The sequence below is a fragment of the Opisthorchis viverrini genome, assembly GCF_000715545.1.
Source record: "Opisthorchis viverrini unplaced genomic scaffold opera_v5_1, whole genome shotgun sequence".
Classification (NCBI taxonomy): domain Eukaryota; kingdom Metazoa; phylum Platyhelminthes; class Trematoda; order Opisthorchiida; family Opisthorchiidae; genus Opisthorchis; species Opisthorchis viverrini.
In genome coordinates, this window is record NW_008751657.1 from 4,604,457 (window position 1) to 4,631,912 (window position 27,456).

General features: G+C 44.8%; 1 protein-coding gene across 1 annotated transcript; it reads right to left on the minus strand.

Moving 5' to 3' along the window:
- Positions 1 to 27,456, minus strand: T265_00071 (hypothetical protein; the record flags this gene model as incomplete). Its single annotated transcript, XM_009163728.1, has 11 exons — positions 1 to 826; positions 2,487 to 3,109; positions 7,376 to 7,583; positions 8,368 to 8,627; positions 12,503 to 12,977; positions 16,646 to 16,945; positions 21,305 to 21,861; positions 22,211 to 22,864; positions 24,761 to 25,058; positions 25,438 to 25,567; positions 26,950 to 27,456. 11 exons carry the CDS (start codon positions 27,387 to 27,389, stop codon positions 539 to 541), a joined length of 4,233 nt encoding a protein of 1,410 aa, XP_009161992.1.

Genomic DNA, 27,456 nt, shown 5'->3' on the forward strand with positions numbered 1-27,456 from the left:
TAAAAAAGCGCGACATACAAAAATGGAGCGGTATAAAAGAGAGTGCATATACAGAAAGGAAATATGGGATGGAAAATGCACAAAGAATCTGGTCGTAAAACGAGAAAAATGAAAACCGAAAAATACCTAGACGGAAGAGGCAAATATTGGATCGATAAAATAGAAAATGAGAGCGGGCGCGAGCGTTAGTTGAACCTGTCAGTAGTCGTAAGATGAACAACGAAGATGACGACACAACCTTGGTCGCCCAAGAACATTGAATCCGTAGTGTCAAAAAGAGGAGAGAAAAAGCAAGAGATCCGTACCGAATCAAGTACACACACCCGTCGGATAGCTTGTAAATGCAAAACGATTGCAACTACTTTGAGTGATTAAAAAACAAGAAGATTTGTCAAATGCATTCTAGCGGATCGTCTGAAGGAGAGTGAACTATTGGGGTTCGCTTAGTTGTCACCGGAGAATACAGCTAGCTTTCGAAAGACAGAGTCGGTATAGCAAGATACAACGATGGTATAGTGAAGACTCGCACCAATAAGAGTTAAGACAGGCGATGGGTGATGAATCGGGCAGGGTCTGGACGCTTCCGGCGATTTGAATGTGCTAGTTGAGCGACACCTGAGAAAGTCCCATTGCCGCAGTTCGACTGGCATTGGTTGGTTGGCTCGGTGGTTGAACTGCATGCATCGTTCGCCGGTGACGGATTATTTACGGTAGGCTGCTGCTGTACATTTGTACCAGTAAAAACATTCACAGTCGAGGTGTTTCGATCCAGTGTGAGCAGGGGCTTTGGGCTGCGCATGCGGCGATTATGAAACCAATGTAAAACCTTGAGGACAGAGGTGCGGTAGGGTGTGTGAAAAAGATAGTCAGACATTGTTGTCGGCGAGTAAGTCTGTGAATGAGGTCTAGCAACTGGTAACTTAGTGTGACCAAGCGATACAACGTTCAGCTCTTAATAAGCATCCACAATGCTATGGTGTACCCAAGATATAGCGAAAATTTTTAAGCTCAAAAGGATGCGTAACTAAGTGGCGAATGATTACACCGAAGAGAAAGTCGGTTCTGTCGCACCCTATTGGATAATTACGCTGGTGTAATACGAATACAGCACGTAATCCTCAAATGAGTCGGTGTGTATCAACAACTCGTCCTGTCAGTTGCTAATGATGGTATAACATGGTGAAATTCACAGCTTCTGCTAAGTAGGACATGTTCACCAGTTTTACATTGCTATCTCCTCCAAATTTAGCGGAAGGGACAGGAAGAATGTTGAAAAGTAACCTGTCAACCACGCCGCATCTTAGGACCCAAATAACTACGAACCGCTACCGTGAAACTTTACGGCGTACCTGAAGAAGAATCAGTGATCTAAATCGACAAAAACTATGTGAAAGGAATAGGAAATAATAAAAGCTCAATACACATTCTATCTCAAAGATGAACTAAGGCCCTAAAACAGCATTTTTGAAAGATGTTTTGATGAAGGAGTGACGTTTCCTAACACTCGATGGATCATTCTCTTTTGTACCTATGTCATAGTTACTTCATTTATGTGGCGGATATGTTAGCACTACAATGCAATAGTGAAAGCAGACATTGGGTCTTCATTGCAATCCGGCGTCCAATGTAAAGCCTTGTCCCGAATGGATACTATCTCGCGCAATAAAAAATGGGTAGTTGAGCGCTTCCGAAGAAAGCCGACGACGAACAGGTGATCAGATCATCTGAGCACCACCGGCTACGTTAAGAGGTAACCCATAGCGCTTGAAACTACTGCTGGAATGAAACAGCTGTTAACAAGAAAACGATTCTACAGGTGGCTGAATTCAGAAAACACCACCACGTTCGCAACGAACCTGGCTGTCTAAGTACAATTTACTCCGGATCTTGATAACAAAACTTTTAGGTTGACAGGATAGTTCAGTCGACCGTCCAGCCACTCGCCGAACTAACCCATAGGATTCAGGTCCATGATATCAATGGGGTTGGGTGATATCGAATAAATCATATAGGGCATCGATCACCCAATCGACAGTAAAGCGATGAAAAATTAAACTGCGGCCGGAAGATACTAAACACGTGCATATTCACTTATCGGATCGGTTCACAAGGAAATTTACTCTACCTGGGTATGGGCTATCATGTTTTAGTGGGGTATTCCAGCTGTACGGTGATGTCTCAAGCCAACAGATAAGTTCGGTGACAACCATTGAGGTATCCACCTAGTCAAGATAGTGACTAAGGTGTTCGGTACGTCCCTGCTCAATAATTCCGCAGCTAAAAGCCTAGCAAAGGAAGTTTCTACCCTGGTAAAGAACCTACACTGTGCAACACATAATGGAAAAACCTTCCACTTCATTGATCTACGATCCAGGTGAGTAGAGCTCTTTTTTTTGACTAAATACAACTGTTCTCGTGAAAGTCAAAACGTAGGCGGTAGAGACCGATAAAAATGGACAATCAGAGCAATCCGTATCATAACCTACCGTTTTATAGTTCAAGTCTAGCTGCCTGGCCAATTCCCGTAGTTTCTCGACAGGAGGATAGGGATGGCGGTTGAAGGTAGCGACAAGCGCCTCTTTTTGTGCTGGGGTGAACACAACACGATTGCGTCCGGGTGACGATTTGGCAGGAGAGAGAACAAGCGGTCTGACATGTGTGATCGATTCCAAACCAAAAGAGCGAGGCGCGTCTGTCTTCAGAGGTGTATTAGATCGTGAAGAGTTTGTGCTCTTTGCTGGAGAATCCTCAGACTGGCCTCTGCTTCTAGCGAACTTCATTAGACCCGAGCTGGTTGCACGCTGCATTGCGACCGCCGCAGCTTTCGCGATGTCAAACAAACTCTGTCGTTCATATTCATCTAACTGTTCTGATGAACGACCTCCATCTTTAGGTGGAATAGGACAGGGTGGTGGTTCTGATTTCGCAATTTTCACCGGTGTATTTCTGGATCCTGGTATAGACTGAGTAAGGGCAGGTCGCTTCCTGGAATTCGAAATCTCCATGTTGGGAACTGTAGCCGCACGAGAATTGGAAACATCACGCTCAGACGTTAAGTCTATCAAGGGGACGTTCGGTGAATTATTGGCAGGTAACGAGCGGAACAATGCTAAAGACAAGGATGGGAAGAAATGTATTTGAATTAGGCATGAATACATGCAAAGAAAAGTGAAGCACTAGAAGAGGTCACTTATCCATATATGTGGTGACTTTCATTTGATTCAGATCTTTGTTCCACTCAAGAAAAGCAACACGCAAATCCACGTGACGAAGATCTTGCAAAACACAAACCATCTCAATCGCAGACCTTCTACAGGAAGCCAAACCTCACCTACACCAGGTACCTATTCTATAAGATACTTAGTTTCCACGTCAACCATCCACTGATGCATATAAGCTCTCATGACTGAATATGGTCCTACACAACTGTCATTTTTGGAATAAGGTGAGTGCAATTACCGAATGCCACAAATCCGGTACGCACAAATAAAAACAGCATAGCAGTCGTAGATAATACGAGCGTTCGGAGGTAGTTTGGAAGTAACATGTAAGGTCCTTTTGAGGGAGGAAATGCTTTTATACACTCTTGAGTACAGCACAAAGTTCATATTCCAACAACTTTTAGAGTCAGAAGTAAAGGCATTTCCATCAGGTCGGTTCAGTTTGATGACCGTGAACCTGTATGTAACTAAGGTGGTTGGGATCGCCACAGCAATAGCAGCGGTAATGTGGGATAGAAGGAACACATTAAAACATTTGAATAAAGGAAAGAATCAAAAGAACAGCGGGTTTGTGATTAGGAATAAGATGACAGATACAAGACCACCGCTGCTTGTGTAACATCGTCCCCAACCACTAGTGGGATGAATCTTTGATGACATGCACCAGTGTAACCAAGACCCACTTCTAAGCTTCCCATGCTCCAGGTAATGCGCTCTCCACCTTATTGTATCTTCCGGGCGGAGCCTGTCCCGAAAAACAATCACCTGGCGATGGCACATGTGGCTGAGCCAGCATAGTTTCCACGGAGGGAAACCAGTCGATTTGTTGCCAAAAACCTTTCATCGCACTACACTACTGTTAACCCGTCCCCATGTTAGATGTGCAGTGCGTCGAAGGCACCAAAAGTCAAAGACAAGCAATATTCTTTTATCTTCAGCCCAAATTGGATGGGCTTCGCAACCGCAGAGCAACACCGGACGCACTACCACTTGTACGGCTTCCTTTTCTTCGACAAGCTAGTGTTCGGTCGACCTCAGAAGTGACTAAGTTGAAAGAAAGCATAAAAGGCTCTAACGGTTCGTTTCGTCAGCAATCCTGTCATCCGACGTGGTGCACCTACCCAGATCGGTAGATATGTACACTACTACTTGTAGTCCTGATGCCGTTGTTAGTTTTGTTGGTTCACCTGCCTAATGTTGTAACAGCACCGTGCACTTTGAAAGCCAAGGTACGTGGTGATTATCGTGTTTTGTGTCCCGATGGGATCGGAACAAATTGGTACAGTACCCTCCGCATACTCAGTCTCTAAAGGCCTCCCCCATAAAGAAGCTTCACGCCACAGGTAGGGGACACAGCGGACGTTTCTGTGGTACACAGTTGAACCATGAATTTGAAACGAAGAGGTGAAAAGAAGCAGCCTTAACAGAGTGCACTTTTGGTGATGAATTCAGGAAAATACTTTCCATAAAATTTCACCCAATTGCGGATGCTGGAATATAGGGATAAGAGAAGTGTCACAAAAATATCCGGAAGACCTTTGAAGAAAAGGCTGCCACAAACAGCGCGATCAGCTGTTTAGTCTAAGACAACAATTGTTAGCCTTCTTTGTTGAGAGAAGTTGCCTTAAGGCGATTTGGTTAATCTATCCATGATCCGGACGGAACCCTGTTTAGTTTTCACGACTCCGCTCTGCGCCGGTTTTAGTGAGCCTGTGCAGGAAGTAACAGGTGGGGTGACTAGACTTATATCCAAGTGATTCTCACCTTTTTGAAGAAACAAAATAAGAGGTTTGCCAGCTCTGTGACAATTCGTTCGTCTTACAAATGCTCCACATGAGTTTCGTCAGACTGTGGGCGAGCCTTTATTTATCCTTAAACAAGTGAGGGTTCGGATGAGGCATATGGCTTGTCGTGAGATTCAGGCTACACTGGACTGTGACCTCGTTTTTTTTAATTAATCCATCGGAACGACTTAAATCATGAGCAACCAGCAACAGCTACAAGAAAAAAAGGGTGGCACTTAACCGGTCTGGCTGTTCACAGCTAGGGCTAGTGCAGGCATGAAATAAGCTAAAAATTGGCGAATACCGGCGAGAAATACCCTGTTATGTCATCTCTCCCAATTGCAAAGACCCATTCACGAAGGACGGAAGCTTTTATTCAGTCCAAGGTTTGCGAACATAAGCCACTAAAGCACAACCGTTTGGACGTACTCGCGCCTCTTAGCAGCGATGCTATTTGAGCATAAGTATCTAACGAAAGCAGAGAGTAGAAACGCTTTGCTGTTTGCGTGATGGGAGAGCAGTATAGAACATATAGACCTATAATTTTCATTGTGCTGCACGTCGGCGCCCTTCAGTACGCTAGATGTTACTGCGCTCGATTCTCGGATAGGTCATTGGAAGATAAAACGGTGCATGATAAAATTATCGATACGTGTACATACGGGGCAGTCCATAAACTTGACAAGGATGTATACGTGGAAGGACTTACAAAAGAAACTGAAATGTTTCAAAAACAGGACAATAAATCCCACACGACTCATTACCCAAGCTGGGTAATTTTCTATTCGGTAGGCTCCGAAAATTGGGATATTTCAACGTACATATTGTTCCGAACTTCTACGATAATGGATATTCCCAAAACAGTCTCGCAACACTCGTATCATGTTAGGGACCGTTTTTGGTTTTGTAACGTTCAGTTGCTGATGAATTGGTCTTCAGTTGGCACTCTTCTAGCGACCACACCAATCACCAAAAAAATGCGCAAGATATATAAGGTATATGCATAAGTTTCCACGACCACTTGAACATACACTTGGTCGCCCAGTTTAATTCACTAATTCACTGAAAGTTTTTTCCTGCTCCGCCAGATAAACCACACTTTTAGTTTATGGGTTGTGAAGTACAGCAGTGTGTGCCCACCATATAGTTCGACTGAACTTTTTGACTCAAGTCATTATGCGGCTTAGGGGTGTGTCGTTGAGCTGAACTTTTTCGGACTGTTGATACTTTCCATCCTCCAAAGTATCGTCCATACCTGAAACCACTACCGTATATGTATATTTACCACCCAGATCCTATACGCAGCTGTAAGCCCTTGAAACTTTGACCCTCGACCTATTGAGCTGAGTTCTGCGTACCCTTTATGAGCGCTTCTTAGGTGTTGTGTGCACACGTCAATCGTGCCGCGTGGCCGTTTTCTCAGGATAAGATGGCGTTTTTATGGCATTTTGAGACTTTCTTTGGAACTCCACTAACGCATGCAACCAATTAAATGGATATTCAAACAATTTGAAGTTTTCATTTGTTCTATGTACACCCTAATTATTCTACTCGGATGTGTGCGCGTTTCGTTTATCCCATGTTGTGGTAAAATTGGTGAACGGTAGAATCAAAATGTCTTTGCGAAATAGCCAAGAGTATGATGGCTTCTTTCGAAATACGTTTCCGACGGAGAGAATGACTGGCTTCGAACGGATGGAGTCCGAAACAGGCCGGTCACTCAACAGTGCACTGAGCGTGTGTAGTGGAGTATCCACCCAAACTCTTCCGAAAGGAAACAAGTTGGTCGAGCTACCAGGAACATGCCTTAGGACAGTTTTGGAGGTGCCTAAACGGATTCTTTTCAACAATATAGATAACTTTCCGTTGAGGCGAACGGTTTCGAGTCCAGGGCTAAGTCAGTCGTCTGAACGAGTCAACCAAAACGCACCAATCAGAGTTGCTTTGGTTGGTTTGCAGATCTAGTTACCCTCAAGACCGCTGCTCAAGCACGCCAAATTTCCAAACAGGAAGAGTGGGAATATCCCCCCTGCGGGGTCCTGATACCAAGTAGATCGGCTAGAAGAGTTCTTACATTGAAAAAAGTGACAATGGTGTATAGCAAGTCCAAGTCCAACGCGTAAGTAATTTAGTAACGAGACATACTGTTGACTTTTGCTTGGAGGATATGTTAACCAGCTGATTATGGGACAATTTCAAATTTATCGTTCCCGGAAACATGAGCAGCGAATCCAGCACGGAACTTAGAACAATGTGTACAACACGAGCCTTCGAGAGGAAACGAAGTGTGTAAGAAACTCATATCGTGCACAGACAACAAAGACGTGCAAAGGCATTCCACAGCCGACCAGTATAACAAGCGCATCTTACCCTGACGATTAATAAGAGCCTCCACTATGGGTTCCATCGGATTGGGCTGTTGTAGCCAAACATATAAACGCGCATAGGCAAGCCGAGATCGTGGAGTCAGAGATGCCCACCGTTCTGTTCGATTGAGTAAGTCGTTCACCCAGGCTTCAGACATGCCAAACACGGCCTCAGCGAACAAACGTTGGGAGACATTGTGCCGACGAAGGTACTAAGTAATGAGACAAAGGAAGAAATTGTGAAATGTCGATGATAGTACAAGTGGTCCTCGGGAAAAACAATACCCTCAGAAAAAATGATTAACAGAACTGGTGAAAACAGATTACTCTTCAGTAGGCTAGCGCAAGCGAGTGAAAGATGTAGTGGACGAAAAAGTGAAGTTTTCTCTCGGGTCAGTATGATGTAAACTGCTAAAAGACAAACTGCTATGGGTTCTAGGTTTTCCGAATTCGACTTTGGACATCAATTACTAGCTACGTATCAGATAGAGAGTAACGTTAAAGCGTCAACAATAGAACGGTGAATATAACAAACACTATTGTGATAAACAGCCGATTAACTTCAAGCATGTTGAGCATATACGAGGAAAACCAGTGGTGTCTTCAGGAGCATCTAAAGCCCGGTAAGCTGTACGAACTCCCACTCCATTTCCAAAGAGTTGAATAATCAAACTAGTGAATGTGGCGTCCCAGTGTTAGTACACCTTCAAATGTGACCAATGGCTTGGTTCGATACGATACGAAACCACCTTATACACCGTGTTTGAACCCGATATGAATATGATCTCAGTTTGCAAACGAGTAATTGACATAGAAGGAGCATAGTAAGTTGGGTTACTGTGATTGTAGTCGGTACAAAACTCAGAGCTGATGCAAATGGTAGGAATGAGAAGCAAACTATTTGTGCTATGAAATACCAGCGAACATAGCTCACATAGTACCACAATGAATCAAAAGGGACAGGAAGAGCACGGTGCATGAATTCCTCGAACATACATTTTTTGTACGGATGCATAAATCCCACGTGTCCAGCTCAGGGAGACCAGAAGCTAGCGTGTCAACGTCGGCGGCGGTAAGCCCTTGGAAGGTGAGTGAAGATAACGACGCAATAGTTTTCTGACTGAGTTGAACGGGGGACTCCGAAAATGTGTTGGACCCAGAATCTGCTAAAGCTTTACTGGCTTTAATCCCGGAAGAAGTTGCATCCACATTGTTAGTATGATGTTGACCGTTTATCGGTGGGGGTTCATGTCCTTCTTGACGTAAACAATAAAAAATAACATATGGTTAGAAGAGGCGAGCATCAGTCATGGAACTGGCCAAATCTAGGGGATCCCGCAAAAAGGGTTAACATACACATGAACTCCCAAGCCCAAACCTGAGTCGCACGTGTATCTAACTGAAGGTTTTGAAGATTTTGAGAACCTGACAGACCAAAGAATAGGCAGGAGGTGGAGGCTCTAAAAAGCCACCAGCACGGTGACTCATATTTGTCAGTCCAATCGGGTGTAACTGAAGAGATGAGCCCCACAATACAATAATATTCTACAAAGAACAGTTCCAACATGGTGAAAAGTTACTTTCGACTTCTGGTAGTGAAATCAACGGTTCCGACATATCCTTTGTGCCCTACATCTTCAACAGAGTCCAGACGATGGCCGGAAGCGAGTCACGCTAGGGTCACACATTGATCGTGTGATCAGGCTTAGTGGTGACGATGGTCGCAGCATACTCTGGAAAGTCAAGATTGGCCAGCCCAATCTGGCGTTCTACTGAAAGGTGGAAAAGTCGTTTTCCAAAGCTATGAAAAGTGATGTGAAGACAGTAAGGAAGCGAATTAGTCATTTTGACTGAGGAACTGTAACCGAGGAACCAAATATAGTGACTGATGGTCAAAAGCGACTTCGTCTGACTCAAGAAAGATAGATCCGGAGTACGAAACGGGAGGTTTTCCTCCCAGTCCCTGGTCTCCCTTTGGTGACACCTAGCCCGTTCTCCTCTGTTGCACCAACGCTTCCCAAAGCGGTTGCTCAACTTCCTTGTGCCGTTTACATCAATTTCACGGATTCAACAAGCCACTTGAAGAATACTTCGACGTATTCGGAAAAGCATACTTGAGTGACGCGCAAAATCACAGGCGAAATATTACCAACGTCATAGATGAAAATTGTCAGACATCCGTGATTGGTTTCTATATGAATCTACCCCTGGAGGTTAGATGTTCTCAGCCGGATTATTGGGGAGTTCTAGTGTGAAAGGAAATGACTCATGAAGCTTGTTACTTTCAATATGGAGGTTTCCTAAGAAAAGAAATAATAGTAATAACAATTCTTCAGCTGTGGCAACCCTTCAGTGCACTGTGGCCATGACACTCGAAGCACAATGCCTGGTATTGCTGGGATGACCAGACCCATAGACGGGCAACTGAAAATCGAGGTTTGGGTTCGAACCATGGACCTTCCGGTTAATGCATTCGTGCCTTGGCGACTAAACAATATTCGGATCTTACCCAAATAAGCCCCGCTACTAATGCAAAAAGTGCATGTGCGAAAAGTAAAATCCCGCCACTTTTTGCCAGCTACAATTAAATGTACGCACACAACCTTGACCTATATTTGATGAAAGCAATTCCTAAGCCGCATCTGGGCACATTTTGTGCAAAAATTTCCTCCGGAGGTAAAACTGTGAATGAATTTTCTGACGCCTTCAACTGTCGTTCATAAGGAGACAGGAATAAGTTTTTTGCAAAGCCACGGAGTGATCCATCAGCAACGTTTATCCAACAATGGCCACCAAATGACACTTTCAACTGTTCCTGACAGGTGGAGGTGTCATGCCCGACAGCGTCGACAAGAAATCGGTCTTCGAAAGGGAACTTGGCTGGAGCGGTCTAGGATGGAGTTTAGGACAGTAATTCTATGGCTGGTCCAAAAATTTGGCAAAACTCAAATTCTGCTCAGAGAAATTATCTATTAGCCTCACGACCGGTGTTGACTGGAACTTTCTTCGCGAAGTTTGTGCCTGGCGGTTTTTGCAGACTCTAACGTTTACCGACGGCCCAGATCTACACGTCGAAATCAATGAAACGCTAATATCTCACCGTAAAAACCACGGAGGACAAGTCTTTCCCCGGCAGTGGACTTCCGGAGGAATCTGCCGGAAAACTAAAGAGGTGTTCATGAATGCAGTGCCAGACCGAACTGCGGCCACATTGATGGACACAATGCAGGCCCGCATCACTCCCGGCTCAATCATCATCTCCGATATGTGGGCATCATACCAAGGAATTAAAACGTTGATTGACATGAATTATACTCATGAAACGGTTAATTATACAGAAAAATTTGTGGATCCATCGATTGGAGCTCACACACAAACCATCGGATCTTTTTGGCACGTCTACAAGATGCACAGGCAAAGGTAATGAAAAACGGACCTTTTCATGCAAATTATTAATGATATATCCGAATTTCACCCTCTTCAATAAGAACCGAAAGTACAAATTTCATATCCTCTTTTTTCTAATCTCTTCAGGGTGCAGGGGATTAATTTTTGGCGCAGCTTATCTGGAAAAGATCCCTATATACGGTTATCCTACTTAAAATGTAAAAGAATTGGAGCCACTAAAATTATCCCTTTCGTTGGGGTTTCTTATAACGAAGGGGCAGGATGTTTTTAACTGTTTCATAGCCGGACCAATGGGCTCCATACTTTCATTCTGATTACCTCATGGACTATGTGATTGAGTAATAACATGGCATTAAAGGCCATGCGCGAATTATGATTCAAAGAAATCACAGCTCGTTTGCGTCTGACATTACGTTGTACGGTTGGCCCAGTTGTCTGACTATTTCGCAGCAGAGATCCCCAAAAAATTTGACATATGTGCTACACCAGACAAAAACCAATTGTATAAAGTTATACAATCAATTGCCAGTAAATTTATTGTCATGATCAAGAGATTCCGCTGAAATTCAGTCAAATCTTTGGTCAACACCAAGTTAATTTACAAGTGACCGGATAAATCAACTAACGTGCAAGGAGTAGGACTGAAGGAAATTCGAGAACCGTGCCCATCCGACTAAACCTAGAAGGTGCGGAACCGGCATGCAGCTATCAAAGAGGTCTCACCAAGGAAAACAGTTCGCTTTCCGGAACACATTTCCAACCAAAAAATTCAGTGCGCTTAGTAAAGCACACTCGACTGAAGCATGCGATAAACAAGGGAGGTAAGTGAGTCCTAAGTTAGCATCTCAGCTCGCAGAGTGGTTCTTTTCTTCATATCGCTTCAAGTGTTGCAAGCAGTATCTAGTTGCTATATAAGGAACCACTACATACTTGGGCGTCTAGTGTTCTGGGCATCAGCTTGTTGCGAAGAGCTTTCTAACGCTTTTTCCCGGCCTCAGTAGGTCCGCTGTAGAGGCTGTTGGCAACCAAAACCAGGCAGTGTCACTAGCATATCGAAAGTCGGAAGGTTGATAATCCCAAAAAAGCGAACCACGAAAGTTCTAAAGCAAACCTGAACTTCGTGAGTGAATAGATTAACAGGATGGAGTAAGACGGGTCTAGCAGAAGAGGGGGTGAAAATCGTTCCAAAAGACTTACAAACAAGTGTAACCTTAAGCCCTTGGATTGAGAATGCCTTTCGAACGATCGATGTTTCGGTTTATTGGAGCTGCAGTCTTCAAATGACTACGCATGTCTGTCAGGAGTTTTCAAACATTTTTGTAGGTATGCTGGAAAACAATTAGAGCTGGTTTCGAAAGTTAACCAATATTAAGACCAGTCACGGACGACGTTGAAATCTGTCACCGCGATTCTGGTGTGTGTGTGTGTGTAGTAGTAGATGTGTGCGTGACTAGTCTTAGGAAACATGTTCGTACTTCGCTAGAGACCGCTTTTAGCCCACATCTTCGATCAATAGAACAATTGGCCTTAAAGCAACAATGGTATCTCACGCGACTGTCTACTGTGCTATGATCACTGGCCAGTACGACTATGGAAAACGGGCAGCCACCGGAACGGAAGGCCGGCAACTTGAGTTCACGGCTCTTCTATGATGAAGGTCACTGGTGCACCGATAACTGTGCTTCCAAGAGATCGGGACGGAGATGAAAGGCACGATACTTACCAAAGTTGGATGACGCCGAAACACGGAGTTCATGGCCTGGAAGATTATTGGTGTTGTCCACCATCGTGGTTTGAGGACCCGAATTGGTCGCAGTAGCTAATAGAAGTAACGTCTGCTGTAAAGGAGTGAGGAGGCTCGCTGCATTGGATTGAGTTCCGGCTTGCAGAGGGATTCCACTAATCTGAACCAATGCTGGCATTGGGGGACTGGCGACGACTGGTTCAGATAGAGAACACGGTGGAACCAGTATGACCGGCATTGAAGGAGCTGAGATTAACGGTGGCAAACTGCACGGCGATGCTGTATCATTGCCATTCGCGACGACAATCGGGTCACACGATACCTTTAGTGAATGGATAGGTTGGGCTAGACGACGACCTAGATGGATTGTTGTGCTGCTGACCATATTGTTTTCCTTCGAATTGGGAAGTACAGCTACCTGTTTGTGTGCAGCTTGGGCGGCCAGCAGCTGCACCTGAAAAAGGCAGAGAAATTAAGAGTGCAGACCATGCGACAGTGAGAGAAAATCACTACACCCACGCAAATTAGTTCAATTAAGACAAAGCGCACCGCTTTATATGTACCTATTTGTCACTTGCACGAATGACGTGTTGCGGAAAACTATTCTAGAAGAGTGAACTTGTTTAGCATAGAAAAATCAATTCTATCGGCGACCAAAAATTAAGTTTCAAATTCTGCCCGCTGCCCCTAGAAACAAGCTACGAAACTCAAGCATTTGATCTAAAATGTGTAGAACGCACGAGAAAATGTGATCGATTTACCAGCCTAACCGCATCTAAGCTTCGTATATAACGCTTATGCATATCCATGATGGACCATACGTTCGACAATTCAGCTTACCAGCGTCAAACGCAGAAGACAGAGGTACCTAGTTATGGTCTACTCATCGTCATCATCATCACAGCCAGCTGTAATAACCGCGCCACTAACTGACACATTTTATTTCACTGATGATTTGGGGAGTTGGGTAGATAGCTGAGCATTGCAGGCGGGAGCTGATAAATTAGTGCGTAAATAGACGGTTGTCAGTGGAGTTGTAATTAAGGAGATTGGGAGGGGAGCTATACATTGAAGTCAATAGCTTGGATGCACGAGCTCCATTGAATGCGCGACTGGGCCATATCTGACAATGTCTCTAACCATTGATGTGTCCCGTCTCGGGGTCCTCAACCAAAAAGACGGAAATGACCAACACACCTGGGTTTGCTGCTAATGGCTTTCATATTTCGCTGCCAAGCCTTTGTTTGACCTCCACTGACTCGTTGCCATCCTTTACGTGGTTTTGCGAAAAAAGCCCTTTGAGGAAGTCGGCATACGGAGCACGTGAGCGAACCAGCGTAAACTATGGAGCTTCATCAGTTCATCTATCATGGGTGGGTTGTCCCTTCCGAAANAAAACCATTCGACGTATTTCAGCATTGGATCCGGTGTTCCCACCAGAAGTGGGTAATGCTCCGAAAAAATCGATGGTCAAACATTGAAAGTCTTTTGACGTCCTCAACGCACAGAGGCCATGTTTGTAACCCGTATAATATTATGCAGCGCACCGCAGCATTGTAAACTTGACCCATGACGGATAACCTAATGTCACGCCCACGCCACATGTAATGTAGGTTGACGAAAGTTGCCCCGGCCTTCCCAATTCAGATGGAAATATCATATGCGGCTAGACAACCGGGATTGACACATCTACCAAGGTAAACAAATGTGTCTACTGCGTCAACCGGCTCCTCCGTAAGCGTGAGTTTGGGTTTTGAGTTCACCCGGTCTTGCGGTAGCACTTTACACTTTGCAGATGTAAAGTGCATACCAAACCGTGGGGCGAAATTACTTTGATTGTTCTATGTTGTTTGCATCACCACGGTATCCGATCCAAGAAGAGCTATATCGTCTGCGTACTCGACACCTGTGAAAGGATACCCCGGGAGCACTTCGACCCCACAGGCATTAGAGGCTGGTAGCGAGCCTTCCGAAATCGTATCAATGAGGAAGTTGAAGAGGAAAGGTGAAGGAGGACACTTCTGTCTGACACTACTTGGTGTGGTGAACTCAGGCGAGAGCTTCTAGTAGACACTGCCATAGTACTTGATGGTCCACAGAATCAAAGGCAGATTCCGAGTGAAGAAAGACCACCATTGTTGGTTACAGAAAGCAGTGTAGATGTTAGGTAGTCTATCGTAGGATGAAGATGTGATCGATGCATCNTTATGCAGCGCACCGCAGCATTGTAAACTTGACCCATGACGGATAACCTAATGTCACGCCCACGCCACATGTAATGTAGGTTGACGAAAGTTGCCCGGCCTTCTCAATTCAGATGGAAATATCATATTCGGCTAGACAACCGGGACTGGCACATCTACCAAGGTAAGCAAATGTGTCTACTGCGTCAACCGGCTCCTCCCTCCGCGTGAGGTTGGGTTTTGAGTTCACCCGGTCTTGCGGTAGCACTTTACACTTTGCAGATGTAAAATGCATACCAAACCGTGGGGCGAAATTACTTTGATTGTTCTATGTTGTTTGCATCACCACGGTATCCGATCCAAGAAGAGCTATATCGTCTGCGTACTCGACACTTGTGAAAGGACGCCCCGAGAGCACCCCACAGGCATTAGAGGCTGGTAGCGAGCCTTCCGAAATCGTATCAATGAGGAAGTTGAAGAGGAAAGGTGAAGGAGGACACTTCTGTCTGACACTACTTGGTGTGGTGAACTCAGGCGAGAGCTTCTAGTAGACACTGCCATAGTACTTGATGGTCCACAGAATCAAAGGCAGATTCCGAGTGAAGAAAGACCACCATTGTTGGTTACAGAAAGCAGTGTAGATGTTAGGTAGTCTATCGTAGGATGAAGATGTGATCGATGCATCCTCTTACAAGACGGACTGCAGTTTGGTTTTCACGGATCTGTCTCCCTTGTGTTTACTTCACCTACTAAGGATAGGAGTTGAGAGCACCTTCGATGCCACAGCTACCAGGTTCACCCCACGGTGCTTCTTACACAGCGTACCCTTTTCGAAAATAGGAATTACTGTCGAAATGTCTGATTCTGCAGGAACTTTCTTCACTTCATATCACACGAATAAGCCTTGTTAGGTGGGTCACCAGGGAATCTCGGGGATGTGTAAGGTAATCCGATGATCAATACAATTAAAGAGGATGGTGGATGCTTTCGAGGAGGCTGTCATACTGGACTACGCCCGAAAGAAATGACGTCGCGGATTCGTCAGAAGAGTGGATCTCCTCGAAGAGGAGGAGCCGTAGAAGTACTCACTCAAAGGCCTCAGCCTTGCGTCCCAAAGCGCTGCGTTCTGACTCGGCATCAAATTTATTCGAACAAACTGACGCCTTTTGGTGTTGACCTTCGGCGAATTACTTCACTCCACTCTGATGGACATTAATCGTCATGTGTACGAAACAGCCGGAAGGTAAATGACCTATCTGCTTTTTTTCTGAATGGAACCAAGAGACTTTCCAGATTAATTTATATTGTTTAAGTGAGCTACGACTATCATAGATCCAAAGTAAGACAGCCAACACACAATTGCTAGTTTAATGAGACTAATTTATTTGTGATGCATATTTGCTTATTCCTGAGGCAAGATGATTCGGAGTCAGCGGTGGGCTCAAGTGTTATGTACAAAGTCTTATCGGATACAATTCTCCTGAAAGCAGTAAATTGAAGAAACGGATGTTATGTAATTGAGTATGTACGTAATGGGAGACAAGTCGGCGCGATCCCACAGCTTCAGACGTGTCTCTGCCGTCGAGGGAGTGGACCCACACAACTGCGACGCACACCCTACATTTTTAAGTCCTACTAGTAATATGTCAGTCTTCTGTATACTGCCAGCGAAATAACTTTCAATATATCTACTAATCATTCCGTTTTTCAGAGTAAAGTCGCCCCTTCTCATGAGAAAGCCTTGCGAAGAATCACTCTGAAAGACCCACAGCGTCATTCTGTCAGCTACAATCTGCTGTAAGAGGCAGATGGTAGCCTCCCATTGGGGAAATACCATAACATCTTTCCTATTGTTAATTTCATTCTGAAATACGGTATTCAAACCAGAAGTAGCTGTTCGAGCAGGGAGACATCCCAATAAGGGAACACTTTAACTTACCAGTTCCGAAAAGGATACTTGTCCGGACATTACGCCTGGTCGAACACCCGTGGAGGCCGAACTAGGGGGAGAGCCGAACTGATCATGAGTTGGTGGGCCAGAGGACGAAAATTCGCTTTGCATAGGCTGTGCGACACTAGTCGACATGACGGTGGGGAGGGTAGGAATTGCAGATATCTGTGTCGATTGATGGGGAGAAGCCAAACCATGGTTAGAAGAAACTGCCGCATTTCGTAGGGCCTCAGTCTTAAGTGTCAGATGCGTCGCAGACAAAGACGAGTTGGAAAATGCAGCTGGTCGCTGAAGAATGAATGACATGGGAGTTCAGTGAAAACTGTACGCGGTCTCCATGACTGGATGCTATTCAAGAATGTCATCCAGGTTACATTCAGTCTAAAAACTCTTTTGAATAAACGTGGTGATCTATTCAAGTGGTACTGATTGAGCCAGATATAAGCAGTATACATTAACAAGAACAACAGCTAAGCAAATGGTGAACTGGAATGTCCACACGAGTGTGAACTTAAACGAAAGTGAACTATCCAGGTTAAGACCCATAACGATACGGTAGGCCTGGATTATGTGCCTTTCTTCCAAATTAAGCTATGAGCACCACTGGGCAGGAGAAAAAGATTACCATCCATCATCATATCAACATCAATAGAGGAGCAATAAATGCCGGTGTACCAGACTAACGTGGGGGAGGGGTTTAGTGAAGATCAGGATTGAAAGGGAGGGGTAGGTTCCCATTTCAAAATCCTTTGTTACAAGGACAACATTTGAGGGTATCCAAGACTTCAAACAGAAGCGAAGTAAACAGATCTGAGCACCGTATCGAAATAAATGGCCCACGCGGCACCGACCCATGTTATTTAATTGTTACCTAACAAAAACCCAAAGTACCCACGCATCACGCTTGTCATTGGGATCGGTTTCGCGTCATGTCCTGAGGTTCAAACCATGTGCAAGGAGAATCTAGTGGACTGCTTCCAATTCGCACTGCCATATCAAGGTCTGTCCCCAGCGAGCATTTCGGATTAGCAACGAAAAAGAGACCATTCTTTGATAGAACGGTGTTTAAGCACACGTAATGCGAGTGCCAACCACTTCAACCTGATAAGTTTTAGCTTCCATTCAAGCGATCCCGGCCTGCCAATTACTCGTTTATGGACCAAATCATTGCAAACATGCTGCAGCCAATCAACGCCAGCTACTCTACGAAGACATGGATGACAAAAATATCGGAGGGATTCAAAGTTTTCGGAAAGGAGCAGTCGAATTGCGTGGGCATAAAGTAAGACTAACTTCCTGGTAGTTTTGTAGACACAGCCTGCACACAACAGAAATTAGAACATCATGGAGAAGACTATGCAATCTTGAGTGAGACATACGAATCGCCCCGCTGTTGTGCCATACTTGGTGATGCCATTATTTTCAAGTCTTAATTCAGTCTGACTGAGTAGCACAAAAGTTAGTCCTGCGTAGTGAACAAGATAAGAAGGACTGGGGACCAGTGAACCGATCCAATATACTTATGAACAGTGTGTTCAAGTCACAGATTTGCAAAGGTACATTTGAATTGTTCTTCGGATAAAGGTGACATTCTCTCCCATTCTGACAAAAAGCTGTTGGAGTAAACCTGTTGTATATAATTGAAAATGTATTGAATCAATTTATGCTGTAATCTCTGCTAACCCACTCGATTCTGCCTCAGACAACTTTCGGATTAATTTATTTCACGTTCGCTCTCTCTCTCTCTCTATCGAAACATAGATCTCGTCTTGTCATACATCCTGATGATGCCAATTCGCTGAGCGGTATGATATGCGTTGATTGTTGCAAAGGACCCTTTGACTTTTGGTGATAAACTCACGAATGTTACTCCTGACGGCATGATTATGTTCAGTCCTCAATTTTTCTAAACCAGGGAGGCAACTAATTCTTGGACGCTTTGGTCACGCGCACTTGCAGCTAATGAAGAGCATGCAGGCGTTGGTGGATGCTCCTTCGTTTCTCAACATGCGCTGAGCTGCCGCAGGTCATAGTTCGTCACCAGTGGTGACCATAATCAGAGATAGGCCTAAAGGCGCGAGACCAGCAAACGCATCTCGTCTGTAAGTGGCTCCCCTTCGGATCTGGCTAAAACAATTGGATACATCTTCCCTCCTCCCCACTCTCAGCACTTCACTCATCTGGAAGCCATAAATCTGTCCCGTTAAAGAAACAGAGATCCACGTTTAAGCTGGGCAATTTGATTGCAAACGTTTCATCCCAATCGAGGGTGACATCATCAGTGCGTTATTGTGGAGCGTAGTAGTGCGTAGTGGTGGGTTGGTGGTTGTGCGTTGGGTAGTGTTGTGCGTGTGTTAATATACGTGCTGCTAGCAGGGGATGACCTTTGGTCGCGATTAGTTGTTCGCTCGGGTGATTCCATTGGTTGCTCCGTTGTCCTGTATCCCCATTCGCCGATGCCCACGTGACCTTTGAGCTTGGCATCCCCTCCGTCGTAATCTGGTCGAAGCTAGGTTGACCTTTGTCCCTTCCAGTCCTGGGTTGTGACCTTTATTGATTTGCCTCCAAGGAGTTCCTTGTTTCGTTGTTTGTGAATCCAATATTCGGTCTTCCTTGAGTTTTCNAATTGCCCAGCTCAGCGAACAAGCCAACGACCACCATCTACGATACCTGAGCTACCAACATTTTCCGCTATTCACGTTTAACTTAAGACCTTCACTTCCTTCTTTTCTCCTACTAATCCTGTCAGTATGCGCAGTCTCTCTGACTCACTTAACTTCGACAGTTATTACCACGAGGGATATTCGCCGTTCTGCCATAACTGTACACTTCCGAACCAGCTGGTTCAAATGGTAATTCTTCTACTGAGCTTTTCCGAAACATTCCAGAACCCTTTTGTCTGGTTTTATTTCGTAGAGATTCTCCTCCAAGATGTGAAATTTGTTCGTCCTTGTCATTTACAAACGAGAGACCATTGGATACAAGGGTGGTATGCTCACGGTCATGCCGGACATGAAAGATTGCTGCTTATCCTGGATGTGACGCAGCTGACAAGGGAATTTCCTGCCTTTCTGCCAACTTCACATGTCATTCATTACGATTATTATTGTTGATTTTGGGTAGTATGTGCCGGACGGATAATGAGGGCGGAATCGGAAGGAGAGTGAATGAAAACCTAAGACTATGCACAATCAGTGCAATTTACCCAAGCGCGTCAGAAATGACTATGTTTACGGCCAATGAGTGGATTTCATTCGGTTTAGGAATTTACGAGCAAACTTATTGAGGTGCATAAACGGGTCATTATGTTCAATGCTTCATGTCAATGTGCCGCTGGGCGTATGTGTTTCCGGTTAAGGCAGTGCAGCCGAACGTTGCTTCTTCAGCGGAACGATCTGCGTGGAAAGTATCGACTTGGCTCCGCAATGTTGCAAACTGTCTGCAACTCTACCTCACTGGGCTTCGAAACCATTAAATACAGAAGCCCGCACATTTTCGCTACATTTGTCTGTTAATCAGTCCCGTGAAGTGAGTTCGAAAAAGCTATTATGTAATATCTAATTTATTACGGCCTTTTGGATCGATTGGCCGAATGAGCAAAGGACACGAACAGACAACCATGTGTATGCTAGGAACATGAAAACCAAAAAAAACAACTTCAGAAGAGGCACGAATGCTGAGATTGACATCGGGAATTTGTATGACTTCAACACTCAAAAGTACCTACATCCATTTCCCGGGCGAGATGGACGAAGTGGTTAGAGAGCGAAAGGTTGCTGCAGCTGAGCGACATCCATTTCCCCACAGTTGATGATTCCGTTGACGAGTTATAATCAGACAGGTCTAAAAAGCATCCTCTGAGTACCGGCAAACTATATATTTCGCATTTTTTCGGGGCGTCAGTGCTAGGTAAAATAGGGGTATCGGTTTCCCCAGTTGACCGGATAGGTATTAGTTTGAGTCCTATGTCAGCAACATCACCAATCTTAGTCCCATCACACCTGGCTCACGTTAGACTACAGTATAAACAAGCGTTTCTCTCCTATACACATGGCTGTCGTTCAATCGGTCACTAATCCAGGCGATCTTAACGAGACAACAGCAGTTACATGACAACCGCACTGGCGTGATATTTCGTAGTACAGGTATCACGATTGCTTATTACCGCCAGCAATCCCTGAAAAAATTGTGAGGTTCATGAACACAGTGTTCCAACCGTTCCACGAAGGACATGGAGCGGGGGTAGTTCTCATCCGACAACCGAAATGTGGGTCAAAAATTCACTATCAAATCACCTATCGATTCTAGACCGGAGGTAACTCTTCGATGCCTTTTCAAGTGGTCTTCATGGAGCAGTTGTCGTTTAGGAAGCCGTCTCATAGTTTGAAATAATGGTGAGGACGGATTTTACATCCCTAATATGGAATCCGTATAAGGAGGGTCATTAGTTACTTCACCACAGCAACCCTAATAATATCCTATCATGCACTGAGTCGAATTGGACAACACCCAGTTAGGATTTGTTGAGCTGTTTCCCATGAGCAGTCTCTGCTTCTGGGTATCACAATGCTTAAACTCGCAATAATTTACCGGAAATGGACAAGAAAGAACAGAAATTTATTCAAGCTACTGCCACAAATTGCCTACCTGATCAGCCGACGAACAAGAATTCGAGACGTCCAAGCCCACAGCCTGAGAAATGTGGGGCCTTGAATCAGAAATCACCGCACGCTTTTTTCGCTTCATATCATCACCATCGTCGGTACCTGTTTTTTCTTTTTCCATAGCCCTTCTGGCGGCTGAGAGAATATCACTAATACGACGTTGTGTTTCCAAGTCTAACTGCCTGGAAGATTTGCGTGTAGCATATTGATGGGCCGACGTGTTCCTGTTGGGCACCGTCAGGTTAGTAAGCACGGTGGCCAAAATACTTGTAGACCCGTGCTGGACATCAGAAATGCAACGATCCTGCTCATTTGCTGAATCCATAGTTGGCATGGAGCTAAAGGAGTTAGGAGAAATTGATGCTTCCAAAGGAGAGGGTAGAACTGGTTCACCTGGATTGTCCGAATCATCCAACAAGTCTTGACTGGTTGGAGTTTCATCTGTGCCAGACACGGTCCATGGAGAGGGGCAGTCAGATTGAAGAGAACGTGGGGCGGTTGTAAAGGGAGACTCGCAAGCCGTGAAGGTCCCATGAGGGCCTGGGAGTGAATAAAAGTAAACTGACGAGTGTTACCAAAGTACACCGAAAGTAAACGGATGAAGAATGTCTGCCATCATTCTGTCGTGCATTTTCTACGGTTTAGTATAATATCTAGTGAGTCCTATGGATGAGAAACACAAAATCACACGCCTGAAAACAAAGTTCTTTACTAGTCCGTCCATCCCACAGTGGGACTTTTCCGCATGGACATTAAATCACCGTGTGATAACAAGAGTATTTTTTCAAAGAATAAACAGAGATGACGTGGAAGATAAATAGCAAGGGCAATAGGAAACAAGAAACGAATGTATCCAAACACCGTGGCGCTTGAAAAAAGGGCAACGCACCTCCCGCAGCGTTCGCATCACTCTTCAACCAGGTGTCCAACTGCAAATAAATTTCACGAGCATGAGAGGAAAGCTGTGACCAGGGTTTGGGTTTGCGCAACAGGTAGCTTAGAGTCCTGTAATTGGTCCCTTTCAACTCAGAGCTCAACATGCGGCGCGAAACGTTCAAAAACAATAGCCGGCGCCGTACTTCACCAACAAGCTTAACGGTATCGAGGCTCACTGAGGGTGACCAGACGTCGTTTGGTGACACGCTTAGTCCGGTTGGCTGAGTAACCGATGGGATAGAGACAACTAGCGGATGAGAAGATTCGTCTGGTAAGGGTGAATCAACAATTCCGTCGGGCTTGGACTGGGACTGTCGGGTGAAATTCTCAACTTTGTCAACTGAAATCACCTTATTGGGCTCAGCGGTAAGTGAGGTGTGGTCGGTAGACAGTAGGGGTGATTGGCGAGTCGGTCCAACAGTAGTCGGAGCGACCGAGAATGTGGACCAATTGGAGGTTTCTGAAGTATTTCCTGTTTCTGACATTCGAGGGATTAGTATCTCGCCGAAGACCGATGGTGGATACCAGGTGGTCGATGCTGTCATCTTAGAAGGGTCCGATGTCACTGTGCTGGCCAAAGCTGAACCAAAGGACTGGGTAAAGGTGACTGAAGGAACAGTAAAAAAGAGTACTCATGATGAATACGAGAACTAAGATTCGCTGAGTTAGGACTCATTTACCTTGTCGATGCACAAATTGATAAGAGTGAAAATGGAAAGTATCCGGTGTGGAACGAAATCGAATACCATCTGGGGAGAAGTGTACTAAATGTACTTCGAAACCTGCGACACGAATATCCCAGTACTTATCATGTACTGGCGAATCGGCAGTTCGGGTGTGTTTATTGGTTGTTGGCCTGTTAACCAAGCTCGGAGACATTTCCTCGAATACTGACGAAACTTTTGGGGACTAACTGCCCAGCTGAGGAGACCAGTAACCAACTTACCGGACATTTCTAGGTATTTTCCTCATCTTGGACCCACTATACAGATGAAGGTTTGGCACTGATGCCAAAAAAATACGGTGCCTCGTCTGGAGAACCGATGTTCAGTTTCTCGATGAATTCACACTTAAGAAATCTACACTTTCTCTACCAACAACAAGGACACCCTATAAAACGGCCAAGTCTATCTGAACTTTACGGATCAGGTTTACGGTAGTTATATTAATCTGTCACTGTAATTCTGGCTGATGAAAACAATAAGATGTGATATTTTCCTATTATGAATGCACATCTTCATGCACGGAAGCCATAGAGAGATGGCACCACTGCATAGCATGGCTAAACCAATTCAGTTCAATAATGAAATGAAAACAGGTTGATTTTTAGGATTAATCGCATGGTACCAAACAAATTTTAAAAAGTACTTGTAGCTGCATAGAAGGGGGAAGTAAGCTGGGCTGCGGCATTCCTATGCGAAGTACGTGATGTTTGTATAACTCCATCGATTATACGGGATGGTATACTACCAAGCCCCCCTCACAGTTAAAGCCTTTAGCTTAAAAGCCTGACTGGAAAGCAGTACATTAGTGCCCATATGGAAGCACCTTCGAAGGAACAAGTCGCCGTATATGTCCAGTACCACCAACCAGGAGAACTGCAGGATGGCGTTTGTCGGATTAACGTCCACTGCCGGGTCTTGTACAGGAACCAATGGGTTTTACAACAGAACCTCAAAGCAGAGCTCTGTGGGTCACGGGGTACGCACTGTGTCCTCCCGAAAGTGGATCTGGTCCAAAAATAAAACGAATATTTTTGGATGGTCCAAACGGTTTACTATACTTTTTGATGTATCCATTCCTTCTGGCACTATTGTGGGAACCTCCGCTACTATTGGGAGTGCTGAAAATTCACCACCTGATGATCCGTAAAGATTGACTTGCGTTGACTCCTCGCGTGAATGAATCTAGGATAATCACAGGATATCGACTGAATGCAGTCTGCCGAAGAGACCGAATGTCACTTTTTTGCCTCCGTAATTTGTCTACTCTGTGACGATTGCAAGCAATTCCATCCTGGTTTCCAACGTATTCGATCGATACGATCACTGGTTGCAATAACGTGGTCTTTTTAGCCTCAAACTCCTGACCGCCACGAGAAATTAAGGTGGACCTATGGTACACAATGTGGATTCGGAAGAGTCACGTGGCTTCAAGCCATGATACCAAATTAATACCATCGTAGCGTGGTGAGAAGTCTAAGTTTAACGAGGAGTTGGGATGCAAAACTGTCGGTACGGTGCTTGTGGAATATAGAGTCAGTATCATTCAAATAATCTCTGTTATTGATATTAAAGAAGGGAGTTTTACTGTTAAAAAGGCTCTGTAAGACATAGGCGAGGCGAAGGTCATGAAAAGCCATAGGTAATCTAGTATCGTTATAACTGTTGCAGGGTGGTACTGGCTCCGCCAATATTTTCCGGTATTTGGTTAACCATACCACTTAACACAGGTTCCTAAGAAAAGTTTTCTTCGCTTTCGCGGAAATGATAAACTAACAAACCTGGAAGTTGAGGTTCTGTGTTCAAGGAAGCCGGCAGTACTTTGACGGGTGGTGGTTCTGAATTCAGGCAAAAGTTATTGATAAATGTACCACGGTTGTCGCCCGAGGAGATCAAGGAGCTCGTCAAAAGGTCCTCAGAAGATGGGTTGATGATACCATTTAAAGAGGGTACCTCCAGATGATCGGTGTTTGATGCGGTAAACGAAGCGAGAAGCATTGTACGCAGAGAGGTAAACGCATGCTGGACGGCGACCAACTGTCGTCGAAGTGAAGCCATCTCCTCTGATAGGGAAGAGTACTAGCGAAATTGAAGACGAAAGTTGATACACGGTGAGAAACTAGGCTTAGCAAATGAAGACTCAACCATTCTACAAGTAAATATATCAAGAGTATCCTAACTAACAATCGGAATCAAAAGAAATAAAATAAGCTCATGTTAAGTGAGCAGGTTATCAAAGTAGCAAGGTCAGTGCATGAAATAGGGGGACGGGTAGGAGGGAGGTGCAAGCTACCCCTCCGTTTTAATCAACTATTTTGCTGTGGGAGCTAAGGAGAGATGATTTCGAGACAAAGCAGCAGCGGATAAATATATAAGGATGTAAATCAAACGGGACAGTCAATTACGTCAAGTATAACCACGTGAAGTGGAGTGAAGGGAGGATTTGTTTGACAGTTACCTTTGATTGCATCTCTTCCAATCGGAGGTGATTCAATAGGCATTGTCGATGGTCAACTGCGGGAATATCATCACGTTGACAAGTGTACACAACTGGACCATTCTCGGAAGTACGTGAACCTCCTGGATTTCTGTAAACAGATTCGAAAACAACACTGACTGGATTTAAGAAAACTACGTCAAAGTTTCAAGGGGGCTACCTCGTATGAACTGTGGTGTAAATTTCAACGTAAGATACAATTTGAGAATGGATGAGGTGAATCGTACAACAGAGTACCACTTCTCAGACTGTACGGAAAGCCCCCCAGAAGAGAGGTATATCCTCTTAAGAGGTTCGTGCAGATGAATGGTGTTGTCGAAGACACCTCACATTTTGACCACCAGATTGCGTGTGTTGAAAGCTGTTGAAAGTCAGCGTGACTACAAAAAGTGGACTTCATACACGCTTCAGAGGTGGAAGACAAAGAGGAAGTGAACCTCACCCATCGGGAGCTTAAAACTAGATCGATCTGTTGTCCATATCACAACCAATGCTCATCATTGAAACGACGAACATAAAAGTTAGGCTCGGCTCAGTTGACTTTTTCAGCTATACATTGGGTACCAATGCTGTTGCATTTTCGTTTACCAAGGAAAAAGGAGAAGTACGGAATGACAGACGCGGTGAAGTCGTAAGCATTAATTTACAGTTTCGCAGACACCGTCCCCAGTTGCATTGCGGATGCCTTAAATAGCCCGGAATTCTGCTATAACCGTTATTGATGGTGACTGTCTGGCCTTTGCATTACTTCGTTGAAAACCGAACCGATCTTCGAAAAAGCAAACTCGCTTCACTAAAACTATAGAGATGAGTTACTTACCGAGAGAAATGAGGTCACACATCCGGAACCTTACCTTCTAAGAAAACTCGTTCACTTCATCGTCGGAGTCCATCATAACAGTGGTAGACAATAAATATGAAAAACAGTTTGAAATAGGCCCTTGTTCCGATAAAATGAGATAGGTTGAACCGAGTCGTTAACTCATATCACAAATCCGTTAAGTAGGCAGACTATTTGTGGGTAGTCAATGACCAGATACATCGGGGTTTTCGAACGAGCGGTGTTCCACTGTTAACCGCAACACCACTCAGTAAGTGACAAAACAAAACGATCGGCCATGACAGTTAGGAACCACTGAGACTTTGGATCGTATCACCGTATGTGTATACTAATATATGTGCCAAAGGAGTTAGTGGATCAAACTGAATGAAATGATGGGGCAGAACCAACCGAATTCCACTATAATGTCCATGAGCGAAGAGGCATTCTGCACTGTTACGCTCCACCGAATGATCCTATATCCACTAAAACAGCCAAAAGGATGAAGGAAAATCGCCACATCGCTCTTCCTGACTATGTATTACCTCAAAGTTATGAGAAAAAAGAGTGGGAAACCGGACCTAATTGTCTAACCATGAATGTTACCTGGTCACACAAAAATCGCACTTCGCGAAGAGCGAAAAACTGCTCACCTAAGCAACCGCTTCAAATGCCGATGGCATTTTTTCAATAACTTATGTTTCTTCGAACTCGCTGTCGTCTGCTTCTGAGGATCGGGACAAACGGAGGCTTCAGCATCACTCGACAGGGGTGATGGTTGGTTCAGGGTGTTAATGGAAGTAGAAACAGGATTCACGCCACAGACGACGGGTGGACAAGGAACGTGATAGTGTTGAACGACTGACGGTACGGTCGCATCTTGTGGAACATGCACCAGCAAAGATGATGCTAAGATGGAATGAGGAGCTTCGTGTTCGGCTGACTGTTCGACGGATAGGCTGCAGGTACTTTGCTCGGGCTTAGGAGTGCACACAACAGGTAAACCAACGTCAGGAGAATGTTGTGGGTCTGTAGCAGATGAGCTAAGAGCTTGACCGTACGCTGACGGTTTTATCAAGCCTTGAGGATTCATTGTCACCGGATCAAACAGGAGTTTTCATACATAATAAGTAGAATCCTGAGCATGTCCAATAAAATCT